Below are 15130 nucleotides of genomic sequence, written 5' to 3'. Positions count from 1 at the left end.
GTCAAACACACAGGTTCCACTGGTGAACAGACAGGTTCTACTGGTGAACAGACAGGTTCTACTGGTCAGGATCCAGCAGTAGACTGGGTCAAGCACACAGGTTCTGCTGGAGAAACACACAGGTAGTATTGGTCAAACTGAACGATAATTCCAGTCAGACAGACTGGATGTACTGTCTCTCCTTCCAGACAGCAGGTACTTCCAGTTACGATGTCACCTGTACCAGGGGCGTGGCCTAATGGCTGCCGATGACAACGGCCTATCAGATCCCTTCGCCAAGGTCCTCTTCTCTACACAGTGTCAAGTCACACGGGTAGGCTGTGTGTGTGTGTGTGTGTGTGTGTGTGTGTAATAATATATATTATGTAATTAGTATCTGTATAATTAAGTAACATACGTGGTATATGTATGATATATGTATCGATTACAGCAGCCTCAGCTTCTCTGAAGGACTTTGGTCAGCGGCCACTCAGGGGAGGGTGACAGACAGTTGGTTTGATAGTGATGGGTGACAGACGGATGGATTGATAGTGATGGGTGACAGACAGTTGGATTGATAGTGATGGGTGACAGACAGATGGGTTGATAGTGATGGGTGACAGACAGTTGGTTTGATAGTGATGGGTGACAGACAGATGGGTTGATAGTGATGGGTGACAGACAGTTGGTTTGATAGTGATGGGTGACAGACAGATGGGTTGATAGTGATGGGTGACAGACAGATGGGTTGATAGTGATGGGTGACAGACAGTTGGTTTGATAGTGATGGGTGACAGACAGTTGGTTTGATAGTGATGGGTGACAGACAGTTGGATTGATAGTGATGGGTGACAGACAGTTGGATTGATAGTGATGAGTGACAGACGGATGGTTTGATAGTGATGGGTGACAGACAGTTGGTTTGATAGTGATGGGTGACAGACAGTTGGTTTGATAGTGATGACTGACAGACGGATGGTTTGATAGTGATGGGTGACAGACAGATGGGTTGATAGTGATGAGTGACAGACGGATGGTTTGATAGTGATGGGTGACAGACGGATGGTTTGATAGTGATGGGTGACAGACGGTTGGTTTGATAGTGATGGGTGACAGACGGATGGTTTGATAGTTATGGGTGACAGACAGTTGGTGGGTGACAGACAGCTGGATTGATAGTGATGGGTGACAGACAGTTGGTTTGATAGTGATGGGTGACAGACGGATGGTTTGATAGTGATGGGTGACAGACGGATGGTTTGATAGTGATGAGTGACAGACGGATGGTTTGACAGTGACGGGTGACAGACAGATGGTTTGATAGTGATGGGTGACAGACAGTTGGTTTGATAGTGATGGGTGACAGACAGATGGTTTGATAGTGATGGGTGACAGACGGATGGTTTGATAGTGATGAGTGACAGACAGATGGATTGATAGTGATGAGTGACAGACGGATGGTTTGATAGTGATGGGTGACAGACGGATGGTTTGATAGGGATGGGTGACAGACGGATGGTTTGATAGTGATGGGTGACAGACGGATGGTTTGATAGTGATGGGTGACAGACGGATGGTTTGATAGTGATGAGTGACAGACAGATGGATTGATAGTGATGAGTGACAGACGGATGGTTTGATAGGGATGGGTGACAGACGGATGGTTTGATAGTGATGGGTGACAGACAGTTGGTGGGTGACAGACAGTTGGATTGATAGTGATGGGTGACAGACAGTTGGTTTGATAGTGATGGGTGACAGACGGTTGGTTTGATAGTGATGGGTGACAGACGGATGGATTGATAGTGATGAGTGACAGACAGTTGGTTTGATAGTGATGAGTGACAGATGGTTGGTTTGATAGTGATGGGTGACAGACAGATGGTTTGATAGTGATGGGTGACAGACGGATGGTTTGATAGTGATGAGTGACAGACAGTTGGTTTGATAGTGATGGGTGACAGACAGTTGGTTTGACAGTGATGGGTGACAGACGGATGGTTTGATAGTGATGAGTGACAGACAGTTGGTTTGATAGTGATGAGTGACAGACGGTTGGTTTGACAGTGATGGGTGACAGACGGTTGGTTTGACAGTGATGGGTGACAGACGGTTGGTTTGACAGTGATGGGTGACAGACGGTTGGTTTGATAGTGATGAGTGACAGACAGTTGATGGGTGACAGACAGTTGGTTTGATAGTGATGGGTGACAGACGGATGGTTTGATAGTGATGGGTGACAGACGGATGGTTTGATAGTGATGGGTGACAGACGGATGGTTTGATAGTGATGGGTGACAGACGGATGGTTTGATAGTGATGGGTGACAGACAGTTGGATTGATAGTGATGGGTGACAGACGGATGGTTTGATAGTGATGGGTGACAGACAGTTGGATTGATAGTGATGGGTGACAGACAGTTGGTTTGATAGTGATGAGTGACAGACGGATGGTTTGATAGTGATGGGTGACAGACAGTTGGTTTGATAGTGATGAGTGACAGACGGATGGTTTGATAGTGATGAGTGACAGACAGATGGTTTGATATTGATGGGGGACAGACGGATGGTTTGATAGTGATGAGTGACAGACGGTTGGTTTGATAGTGATGGGTGACAGACAGTTGGTTTGATAGTGATGAGTGACAGATGGTTGGTTTGATAGTGATGGGTGACAGACAGTTGGATTGATAGTGATGAGTGACAGACAGATGGATTGATAGTGATGGGTGACAGACAGTTGGATTGATAGTGATGGGTGACAGACAGTTGGATTGATAGTGATGGGTGACAGACAGTTGGTTTGACGGTGATGGGTGACAGACGGTTGGTTTGATAGTGATGAGTGACAGACGGATGGTTTGATAGTGATGAGTGACAGACGGTTGGTTTGATAGTGATGGGTGACAGACGGATGGTTTGATAGTGATGAGTGACAGACGGATGGTTTGATAGTGATGAGTGACAGACAGTTGGTTTGATAGTGATGGGTGACAGACAGTTGGATTGATAGTGATGGGTGACAGACAGTTGGTTTGATAGTGATGGGTGACAGACAGTTGGATTGATAGTGATGGGTGACAGACAGTTGGTTTGATAGTGATGGGTGACAGACAGTTGGGTTGATAGTTATGAGTGACAGACGGTTGTTTTGATAGTGATGAGTGACAGACGGATGGTTTGATAGTGATGGGTGACAGACAGTTGGATTGATAGTGATGGGTGACAGACAGTTGGTTTGATAGTGATGGGTGACAGATGGTTGGTTTGATAGTGATGGGTGACAGACAGTTGGATTGATAGTGATGAGTGACAGACAGATGGATTGATAGTGATGGGTGACAGACAGTTGGATTGATAGTGATGGGTGACAGACAGTTGGATTGATAGTGATGGGTGACAGACAGTTGGTTTGACGGTGATGGGTGACAGACGGTTGGTTTGATAGTGATGAGTGACAGACGGATGGTTTGATAGTGATGAGTGACAGACGGTTGGTTTGATAGTGATGGGTGACAGACAGTTGGATTGATAGTTATGAGTGACAGACGGTTGTTTTGATAGTGATGGGTGGTGTTGTACTTTTTAAGAGCTAGTGCACCTTTAATGTGTCTGGTCTTGCTGGTTCTTGACCTGGAGATGATTGACATGTCAAAGTATGAGGAACATGGTTCAGCCTGCCAGCACCAGGTAGTCACGTGTCCCACCGCCTGTCCTCCTTCCTTACTGTGCATCACACATATACATTTACCTCAATAAAGAATTGTAGTTGGACTTTGTGATTCATTTAGTTGTCGGTGGTCACGTGTATAGCTACTATATCTACTACTAGTACTACTACTAGTACTACTACTACTAGTACTACTAATACTTTCGGCTGCCCCCATTAGGGGGCGCCACAGCGGATCATCCGTTTCCATCTCTTCCTGTCCTCTGCATCTTCCTCTGTCACACCAGCCACCTGCATGTCCTCCCTCACCACATCCATAAACCTCCTCTTTGGCCTTCCTCTTCTCCTCTTCCCTGGCAGCTCCATATTCAGCATCCTTCTCCCAGTATACCCAGCATCTCTCCTCCACACATGTCCAAACCATCTCCATCTGGCCTCTCTTGCTTTGTCTCCAAACTGTCCAACCTGAGCTGTCCCTCTAATATACTCCTTCCTAATCCTGTCCTTCTTCATCACTCCCAATGAAAATCTTATCATCTTCATCTCTGCCACCTCCAGCTCCTCCTCCTGTCTTTTCATCAGTGTCACTGTCTCCAAACCATACAACATAGCTGGTCTCACTACCATCTGGTAAACCTTCCCTTTAACTCTTGCTGGTACCCTTCTGTCACACATCACTCCTGACACTCTTCTCCACCCACTCCACCCTGCCTGCACTCTCTTCTTCACCTCTCTCCTGCACTCCCCGTTACTTTGGACAGTTGACCCCAAGTATTTAATCTCTTATGCCTTCGTCACCTCCTCTCCTTGCATCCTCACCATTCCACTGTCCTCTCTCTCATTCACACATAGGTATTCCGTCTTGCTCCTACTGACTTTCATTCCTCTTCTCTCCAGTGCATACCTCCACCTCTCCAGGCTCTCCTCCACCTGCACCCTACTCTCACTACAGATCACTATGTAATCCGCAAACATCATCGTCCATGGAGACTCCTGCCTGATCTTGTCCGTCAACCTGTCCATCACCATTGTAAACAAGAAAGGGCTCAGAGCCGATCCTTGATGTAATCCCACCTCCACCCTGAACCCATCTGTCATTCCAACCGCACACCTCACCACTGTCACACTTCCCTCATACGTATCCTGCACCACTCCTACATACTTCTCTGCAACTCCTGACTTCCTCATACAATACCACACCTCCTCTCTTGGGACCCTGTCATAAGCTTTCTCTAAATCTACAAAGACACAACGTACCTCCTTCTGGCCTCCTCTATACTTCTCCATCAACATTCTCAAAGCAAACATCACATCTGTGGTGCTCTTTCCTGGCATGAAACCATACTGCTGCTGCTGATCACCACCTCTCCTCTTAACCTAGCTTCTATTACTCTTCCCCATATCTTCATGCTGTGGCTGATCAACTTTATACCTCTGTAGTTGTTACAGTTCTGCACACCACCCTTGTTCTTGAAAATCGGTACCAGTATGCTTCTTCTCCACTCCTCAGGCATCCTCTCACTTTCCAGGATTGTGTTAAACAATCTAGTTAAAAACCCCACTGCCATCTCTCCTAAACATCTCCATGCCTCCACAGGTATGTCATCAGGACCAACTGCCTTTCCACTCTTCATCCTCTTCATAGCTGCCCTCACTTCCTCCTTGCTAATCCGCTGAACTTCCTGATTCACTATCCCTACATCATCCAACCTTCTCTCTCTCTCATTTTCTTCATTCATCAGCCCCTCAAAGTACTCCTTCCACCTTCTGAGCACACTCTCCTCACTTGTCAGCACATTTCCATCTCTATCCTTGATCGCCCTAACTTGCTGCACATCCTTTGCAGCTTGGTCCCTCTGTCTAGCCAATCGGTACAAGTCCTTTTCTCCTTCCTTAGTGTCTAACCTGTCATACAACTCACCATACGCCTTTTCCTTTGCCTTTGCCACCTCTCTCTTTGCTTTATGCTGCGTCTCCTTGTACTCCTGTCTACTTTCTTCATCTCTGACTATCCCACTCCTTCTTTGCCAACCTCTTCCTCTGTATACTTTGCTGTACTTCCTCATTCCACCACCAAGTCTCCTTGTCTTCCTTCCTCTGTCCTGATGACACACCAAGTACCTTCCTAGCTGTCTCCCTCACTATTTCTGCAGTGGTTGTCCAGCCATCTGGCAACTCTTCACTACCACCCAGTGCCTGTCTTAACTCCTGCCTGAACTCCACACAACAGTCTTCCTTCTTCAACTTCCACCATTTGATCTTCGGCTGTGTCTTCACTCGCTTCCTCTTCTTGGTCTCCAAAGTCATCCTACAGACCACCATCCGATGCTGCCTAGCTACGTTCTCCCCTGTCACCACCTTGCAGTCTCCAATCCCTTTTAGATCACACCTTCTACATAAGATATAGTCCACCTGTGTGCACTTTCCTCCACTCTTGTACGTCACCCTGTGTCCCTCCCTCTTCTTGAAATATGTATTCACCACAGCCATTTCCATCCTTTTCACAAAATCCACCACCACCTGTCCTTCCACATTCCTCATGCCACGTGACCACCATACCTGTGATATAACGTTTATATATGGTAAACAGCCGAGTCTTCCTTTGTCCTCCTCCGTGTCAGATAATTCACTGCTGTCATAGGTTCACACACCTTTTCTCCATCAGAACAAAAAAATGTCTGAAAGTATTTATTTTATTTCAAATACAAGGAGGCAGATTGTGTCAGTGCACAGTTTTCAGTAAAAGCTCATGCATTTATGCCGGCTTTATTTGCATGTATTATCTGTTTATCTGTGTGTGTGTGTGTGTGTGTGTGTGTGTGTGTGTGTGTGTGTGTGTGTAGGTGCTGTCAGAGACCCTCTCTCCAGCCTGGTGTGAGTGTTTGGTTTTTGACAGAGTGCTGTTGGAGGGGAGGAAGGAGGACCTAAGAGAGGACCCTCCTCTCGTGATAATCAGTATCTATGACTACGATGCCATGGTAACCACACCCTCTATGTAGATAGATGGATGGCTGGATGGATGGATGGATAGACGGAGAGATATTGTCCTCACAAGCAGATATTTGTTTTCAACTTTGGTACAGGGTCTCACATACAGTAAATACTGTCCACATACTGTACATACCACACGACATACATAGAGGACAGGGAGACATCAGTACATGAACACAAGAGTTTAGAGCTTCAGTGAGTCCAGAACTTCAATGGCAGAGGGAACAAAGCACCTTGTTAAACAGCCTGTCTCCAGGTGAGGGACCTGCACCTGTCTCCAGGTGAGGGACATGTACCTGTCTCCAGGTGAGGGACCTGCACCTGTCTCCAGGTGAGGGACCTGCACCTGTCTCCAGGTGAGGGACCTGTACCTGCAACCAGTTGGAATCAGTGTGAAGGGCAGGTGAAGGGGGTGAGGGGATCCTGGGTCATGGTTGGTGCTATGAGTATCATGGCTTTGCTACTGAGGTCTGATAGGTCGGGAGTGGGAGGGCCAGCGATTTTGGCTGCGCTGTGCGAGATGCAGCTGAGCCGGTTCCTATTGGTAACTGTTAAGATGGTGAAGAAAAGGGGAGCAGTAAAGTAGTATGGGTTGAATTATACTTTTGTACAGTGGCAAGAGAAGGTGAGGTCCGACAGAAAGTGCCTTGAATTTACGAGACTACTGACAGCAATAAAGACTGCTTGTTTATTGCTTATGTTGGCTTTGTCACGTCAGAGTCAGTGTGTGAGGATTTTCTGTTTTGCAAGTACGTCCCAGTAGAGTGACAGCTGATGAGCTCTTCGGGCTCCTGGACTGGTACCTGATACAACATGGGCTGAAATGGGAGAACTGTGTGGGCATTTGCACAGACGGTGCACAGACCATGGCAGGGAAAATGACGGGATTGCAGGCACTAATCAACAGGGTCTCGCCAGATGTGCAATGGACACACTGTCATACACAGAGAAGCGCTAGCATCAAGACATATTAGCCCTGACCTAAACCAGGTTTTGACCCATGCTGTTAGCGTGGTCAGTTTCATCAGAATAAGACCCCTGAGAGCGCGGCTGTTCTCTGCACTTGGTGAGGAGGTGGGAGCTGAACATCCAGCTGTGTTGTTTCACAGTGAGGCTGGGTGGCTCTCGCGAGGTGGGGTGAGGTCGCGAGTCCTTGAGCTCAGAGAGGAAATTCGGGTGTTTCTGGAGGAGGAGCATATGCATGAAGCTGCAAGCAAGTTTAGTGATGGACATTTTCTGATGAAGCTGGCCTATCTCAGCCATATAGTTGAGAAGCTGAATGAACTAACTCTTCAGCTTCAAGGCAGAGACAAGCACCTTCCTCACCTGGCAGACAAGATCAGTGCATTCACTAGAAAGCTCGAGATGTGGGGCAGGTGACTTGATCAAGGAAATACTGATTTCTTTGAGAATCTGAGTGAATTTGTTGAAACCAGTGATTCTGGAGCCACCACAGTGATTTCATCTCTTGATGAGCACAGCTCTTCCCTGAGACGATTCTTTCAAATGTACTTCCAAACAACAGTGCTCAGTATGACGGGGTGACAGATCCATTCAGTGCAGCAGCACCTGCTGATGTCAGCTCTGCTGAAGGGGACCAGTTCATGGAGATGACATCTGACTCCACCCTGAGGCTGAGCTTTACAGCTCAGACACTGAGGGAATTCTGGCTTGGTGTGGAGAGGGAGCATCCACTCACAGGACAGAGGGCTGTGGGCATTCTGCTTTCCTTCGCCACATCCTGTCTCTGAGAGATGGGCTTTTCTGCTGCTGCCTCACTTAAACAAAGTGCAGGTCTAAGCTCAACATGCAGCAGGACTTGACAGTGGCGGTATCAAGCCTGCAACCCCGTTTTGAAAAGATGTGCGGTGCAAAACAGGCTCACTGCAGCACTAATGCAGTGATAAGACTTGAGCTCTCACAAACTGACTTGCTCATCGTTCTCCCCAAATATCTGCATTTGTTCTTTTTCTGCACAGACTGAACTCTAATTTTATTGTTCTAGCAAAGTGGTTTTTAAATTTTATTTCGTTTTTCTGGTTTCGAAAAAGCACACAGACTGATGGAGCAATCTAGTGACACATGTCACAACAAGAGGTTTGATTAAGTGGAACTTGAGTTTGTTATTTGCACAACAGAAATTACTGAAAGAAAAGTGAAAGGCATGTTCATGATCTTGATGTTATTTAAATAAAGTTAAACGTGGCCCATTTTGTCACCATTTTGCTGGGGCGGGGGGGGGGGGGGCATGAGAAATGTTTCTTCCTCCAAAGGGGGGCATGACAGAAACAGTTTGAGAACCACTGTACTGTGGTACTATGGTGCTGTGGTACTGTGGTACTATGGCACTGTGGTACTATGGTACTGTGGTACTATGGTGCTGTGGTACTGTGGTGCTGTGGTACTGTGGTACTATGGTACTGTGGTACTATGGTGCTGTGGTACTATGGTACTGTGGTACTATGGTGCTGTGGTACTGTGGTGCTGTGGTACTGTGGTACTATGGCACTGTGGTACTATGGTACTGTGGTACTATGGTGCTGTGGTACTGTGGTGCTGTGGTACTGTGGTACTATGGTACTGTGGTACTATGGTGCTGTGGTACTGTGGCAACATCACCCATTATGACTCTGTTACTTTGATCGTAATTGCTTACAATAGAATTTTAGATGTCGTACGTGTGTGTGTGTGTGTGTGTGTGTGTGTGTGTGTGTGTGTGTGTGTGTGTGTGTGTGTGTGTGTGTGTGTGTGTGTGTGTGTGTGTGTGTGTGTGTAGGGAAGTCCGGAGCCCTTGGGCAGGGCATATGCAGAGCCTGAGCTGAGGTTTGCTGAACATCCCTACCAGAAGCCCCACCTCCGCTTCTATGATGTCACACGAGGGAAGGTTTCTGCTGGTGAACTACTGGCTGCATTTGAGCTGATAGAACTGGACTACTCTGGTCTTGGAGAGGTAATATCCATCACTCCATACATAAGTTTTTACACCCATCTGTCCATATGTCTCTTTCTTTCACCGTCACAGACTGTCTGTCCAGTTCCTCTTCACAACATTTTACACCTCTGATTTGTATGTAGGGCGGCACGGTGGCACAGTGGTTAGCACGGTCGCCTCACAGCAAAAAGGTTCTGGGTTCGAGCCCCGGGCTAGTCCAGCCTTGGGGGTCGTCCTCTGTGTGGAGTGTGCATGTTCTCCTCATGTCCACGTGAGTTTCCTCCAGGGGCTCTGGATTCCTCCCACAGTCCAAAGACATGTAGGTCAGGTCAGGTGACTCAAAGACACATAGGTCAGGTGACTCAAAGACATGTAGGTCAGGTGACTCAAAGACACGTAGGTCAGGTGACTCAAAGACATGTAGGTCAGGTGACTCAAAGACACGTAGGTCAGGTGAATCAAAGACACGTAGGTCAGGTGACTCAAAGACACGTAGGTCAGGTGACTCAAAGACACGTAGGTCAGGTGACTCAAAGACACATAGGTCAGGTGACTCAAAGACACTTAGGTCAGGTGACTCAAAGACATGTAGGTCAGGTGACTCAAAGACATGTAGGTCAGGTGACTCAAAGACACGTAGGTCAGGTGACTCAAAGACACGTAGGTCAGGTGACTCAAAGACACTTAGGTCAGGTGACTCAAAGACACGTAGGTCAGGTGACTCAAAGACACGTAGGTCAGGTGACTCAAATACATGTAGGTCAGGTGACTCAAAGACACGTAGGTCAGGTGACTCAAAGACACGTAGGTCAGGTGACTCAAATACATGTAGGTCAGGTGACTCAAAGACACGTAGGTCAGGTGACTCAAATACATGTAGGTCAGGTGACTCAAATACACGTAGGTCAGGTGACTCAAAGTCATGTAGGTCAGGTGACTCAAAGACATGTAGGTCAGGTGAATCAAAGCCATGTAGGTCAGGTGAATCAAAGTCATGTAGGTCAGGTGAATCAAAGCCATGTAGATCAGGTGAATCAAAGACATGTAGGTCAGGTGACTCAAAGACATGTAGGTCAGGTGAATCAAAGCCATGTAGGTCAGGTGAATCAAAGTCATGTAGGTCAGGTGAATCAAAGCCATGTAGATCAGGTGAATCAAAGACATGTAGGTCAGGTGACTCAAAGACATGTAGGTCAGGTGAATCAAAGCCATGTAGATCAGGTGAATCAAAGACATGTAGGTCAGGTGACTCAAAGACATGTAGGTCAGGTGACTCAAAGACATGTAGGTCAGGTGAATCAAAGTCATTTAGGTCAGGTGAATCAAAGTCATGTAGGTCAGGTGAATCAAAGTCATTTAGGTCAGGTGAATCAAAGCCATGTAGGTCAGGTGAATCAAAGTCATGTAGGTCAGGTGACTCAAAGACATGTAGGTCAGGTGAATCAAAGTCATGTAGGTCAGGTGAATCAAAGTCATGTAGGTCAGGTGAATCAAAGTCATGTAGGTCAGGTGAATTGGCCGAACTAAATTGTCTCTTGGTATGAATGTGTGTGTGTGTGTGTGTGTGTGTGTGTGGGGGGGTGGAGCCCTGTGATGGCCTGGCGGCCTGTCCAGGGGGTCTACTCACCTGCCGCCCATCGACTGCTGGGATAGGCTCCAGCATCCCCGCCACCCTGAGCGGTTCAGATGATGGATGAATGGATTTGTATGCATGTATAAAGTGTATATACAATGTGTGTGTGTGTGTGTGTGTGTGTGTGTGTGTGTGTGTGTGTGTGTGTGTGTATTTAAGCATGTGTATATAATGTAAATGTATAATTTGTGTGTATAAGTACATAATGATTATGTATAATTTGCACGTCTGTGCATTTGTGGTTTATGTTTGTGTAAAATGTGTGTAGTGGCTGTCCATCAGCTAGTTCCAAAAGTACAACCACGCGGTTGTGTCCATGCAAAAGCAGTGATGATGATGCAGTAAAAAACATATCTGGAGATCCAGTCACTGATTTTGAAAAGTTTAGTGAAGAAAAAGCAAGTTACAGGTTTATACTTACATCAATTTGTCCGTTTTGCCCTCCGGTCAGTGACTGTGTTGCTCCACAGACCTCTTTACTCACACTGAAGTAAACGACTAAGCTAATGGAGCATCAAGCAAAGGGGGGGAAGGTACAACATTGACTTTTCCAAGTTGGTATACGACAAACTTGTAATGCATGAGTAAATGATATGTAAATTGTGACAACCACGGGGGAACTTAGCACCCGACCCAACAACGAAACAGAGACCGTCGGCAGGTTGAGCCGCTGTGGGCATTTATTCACAAGATACATGAGAAAAACGTTCAACGCGAGTCCCGCTCCTCTTCTGAGCCGGCTGACTCCCGTCTTCGTTGGCTCCTACGCTGGGCAGCCAACACGACTCTAGCTTTCTCTCTCCCCCCTGGGCGACTGTCTCTGGCTCCCTTTTATCCTGGGGCTCCTCATCAGCCTCCGATTGGGGCCCGGTGTGTCGCTCAGTCTCCCTCTCATTGAGGCCAGGTGCGTTTCTGGGCTGTGCAGGGTCGCTGGCCATGGGGCTGAAGCCGGGCTGACCCCGGGGTTGTCATGAAATAAACATGGGAAAATGGCATTTAGCTTATAGGTCTCACATCCCCACCCACCCCTGCTGAGGCGGTGAGAAGAACAGGTGCTTTAAGAACTTATATTTAAAGCCATTCAGATGTCCATTGAGGTCATATGCTTTGAGAAGACATCCTCTTCTGTTGTCTTTTTCAACTCTCACTGCCTCTGGTAGCAGGCAGAATCTCTCTTGGGTGCTGGTTTCAGTCTTCAACCTAACAAGGCGCAAAGTACCATTTGAGTCTGGCAGGGTCATGATAATTCTTCCCATAATCCAGGAATTCCTGGGGGCTTGGCTGTCCATTATGAGCACGTCTCTGGGCTGAAACTTCCTTTTCAGTCTTGACCATTTCTGGTGTTCTTGAAGGAGAGGTAAGTACTCATGGGTCTAGAACAGATTGGCTATATATCAGACTTCTTTCCATCGTCGTCGTGCATATTGATCCTCTTGTGTGAAAACACCTGGTGGAATAATGGGTTGTCTTCGGCGGCAGCAGATGATTTGGAGTTAGAGCCTTGAGGTCATTGCAGTCGTTTGATGTCTTGGCGATGAGCCAATCACAGATGACGGCTTCGACTTCACACATAACAGTCTGAAGGCCTTCATTGTCCAAGTTTTGTTGGCTGACCACTGAACTGAGGATCTTCCTTGCAGTGCGGCTCTGTCTTTCCCATACACTGCCATGGTAGGAAGCTGCAGCTGAGCTGAAAATCCACTCAGTTCCTTTTTGCAACATGCTGTCTCATATCTTTGCCTGGTTTGTGCTCTCAGTAGCCTCGCACAACTCTCTCTCAGCTCCGGTGAAGTTTGTGCCATTATCAGCGTGCGTAAGTCTTCTGCATATGAAGGGACGCATAGAATTATGTCCATGTCCAGACTGTGGGCAACCTCTATATGGACGGCTCTGAACGTCAGACAGGTGAAGCTTACGCCATATCTTTTTTTTACCCCCCCCTTTTTTTTCTCCCGTATTACATCCGGCAAATTACCCCACTCTTCTGAGCCATCCTGGTCTCTGCTCCACCCCCTCTGATGATCCAGGGAGGGCTGCAGACTACCACATGCCTCCTCCAATACACGTGGAGTCACTAGCTGCTTCTTTTCACCTGACAGTGAGGAGTTTCGCCAGAGGGACATAGTGCATGGGAGAATCACACTATTCCTCCCCAGTTCCCCCATCCCCTGGACAGGCACCCCGACCGACCAGAGGAGGTGCTAGTGCAGCGACCAGGACACATACCCACATCCGACCTCCCACCCGCAGACACGGCCAATTGCGTCTGTAGAGACACCTGACCAAGGCAGAGGTAACACAGGGATTCGAACCACCGATCCCCAGGTTGGTAGGCAACAGAATAGACTGCTATGCCACCCGGACACCCTACACCATATCTTTTGACTAGACTTCGACCTCTGACTTCAAAGGGATCAAAGTAATCCACTCCAACGTTCAAAAAGGGGGTTTGTCTGGTAACAAGCAGTCTGCCGGTCAGTCTGCTATTCTCTGCTCTCCAGTTTTGGGGTAGGGTCTTCTGCACACTATGCAATCTCAGAGGAGCCTCCTGATAGCCAAGCTTGCTTGAGGGAGCCAATACCTTTGTCACAGCTTAGCAAGGATGGGGTTATAGCCATAGTGTCCAACCTCTTGGTAGATCTGTTGTAGGATGAGATTGGCTGTCTTTGAGCCTTTGGAAGGATAGCTAGGTACTTATCCTCCTCTTGCATAACAGCTCTGTTAAACTTTCTACCAACTCTCGGGATTCCGTCTTCCAGAACAGGGTCTAATTTGTAGATCCGGCTGCTTATCTTGACATAGGTGTCTTACTGCAAGTCTTTGATTTCTTCCAGATTTGTTTGTCGCTGGCTGAAGTGTTTGAGTGCTGCCTCAGCTTTGACCATGTCTTCCAATGTGTAAGTGGTTTCTTTTCCATTGTTGTTCTGTATTTCTGCATGCGTTGCTTCAGACGTGCTTCTTGCTTTTTGGGGTCATTCTCAGACAGTCTGATTGTTCTCTGTAAATTTTCTCTTTTGCTTTTCAGGTGCAGCAGTATTTCTTTAAGTCTGAGAAGCCATGCAATTGCTTTCTTCATCTGGTTGCCATTTTTACAGGTTATTGATTAACTTGTTCAGTGTGTTGATGTCTTCTTCAGCATTTGAGACACTGTGACTGATTTCTTGATCTGGCGTCATCTTCCAGAGTTTGATCCACTTGGTCCGGTCATTCTGGCCATTCACACTGGTTTCAACAGGAAACCTGGGCCATGAATCCAAGTCTTAATCTGAATGAAGTTCTCAGCCTTCAAAATTCTTGACGCTTCATCCACAGGGTTCACTGAAGCTTAGAAGTACCTCCAATGTGATGGGATAGTGGCTTCTCAAACTGCTGCAATTCTATTGGCCATGAAGGTCATGAAGCGTGTTGATTCGTTCTCTCTGTATTTCAGCACCGTAGTGCTATTTGTCCGGAAGGTTGACATGTGGACAGGCATTTGAAGTTCTTGTTTCAAAATCTCGTCAACCTTTACTGTGATGACAGCTGCCGTCAGCTCGTCTTGGTATAGTGGTTTGTTTCAATGGTGTCACTCCTGACTTTCCCATTAGGAAGGACCAATGTTTCTGGCCCTGATCATTTGTTACCAAAAGGTAAATGGTAATGCCATAGCTATCCTTGCTGGTGTCAGAAAAGTGGTGTAGCTGTTCCATCTTTGAACTCCGAAGGCTTGATATATCGGCTTACGCTGAAGGTTGTGAGTTGCTTCAGATCTGTCAACCATTTTCACCATTTCTGAGCATGTCCTTGGATTTCTTCATCCCAACCATGCTTCTCTTTACACAGGTCTCTCGGGATAAGCTTCACTGTCAGGATGAACAGTGAGAGAGAATCAGGAATCAAGAACAATATATTGTCATTTCTTTCAAGTACTTGCGTACACAAAAGA

General features: G+C 47.0%; 1 protein-coding gene across 1 annotated transcript in view; it reads left to right on the top strand.

Moving 5' to 3' along the window:
• fer1l4 (fer-1 like family member 4) overlaps nucleotides 1–15130 on the top strand; it is a 222256-nt gene that overhangs the window by 129050 nt on the left and 78076 nt on the right. Inside the window, exons 23-25 of the mRNA XM_056301923.1 lie at nucleotides 189–313; nucleotides 6493–6627; nucleotides 9417–9590. Of these exons, the coding sequence (XP_056157898.1) occupies nucleotides 189–313; nucleotides 6493–6627; nucleotides 9417–9590 (434 nt within the window). The remainder of the gene's footprint in view (nucleotides 1–188; nucleotides 314–6492; nucleotides 6628–9416; nucleotides 9591–15130) is intronic.

The sequence above is a fragment of the Lampris incognitus genome, chromosome 2, assembly GCF_029633865.1.
Source record: "Lampris incognitus isolate fLamInc1 chromosome 2, fLamInc1.hap2, whole genome shotgun sequence".
In the NCBI taxonomy this organism is placed as follows: domain Eukaryota; kingdom Metazoa; phylum Chordata; class Actinopteri; order Lampriformes; family Lampridae; genus Lampris; species Lampris incognitus.
This window is presented reverse-complemented; position numbering and strand designations above follow the sequence as displayed.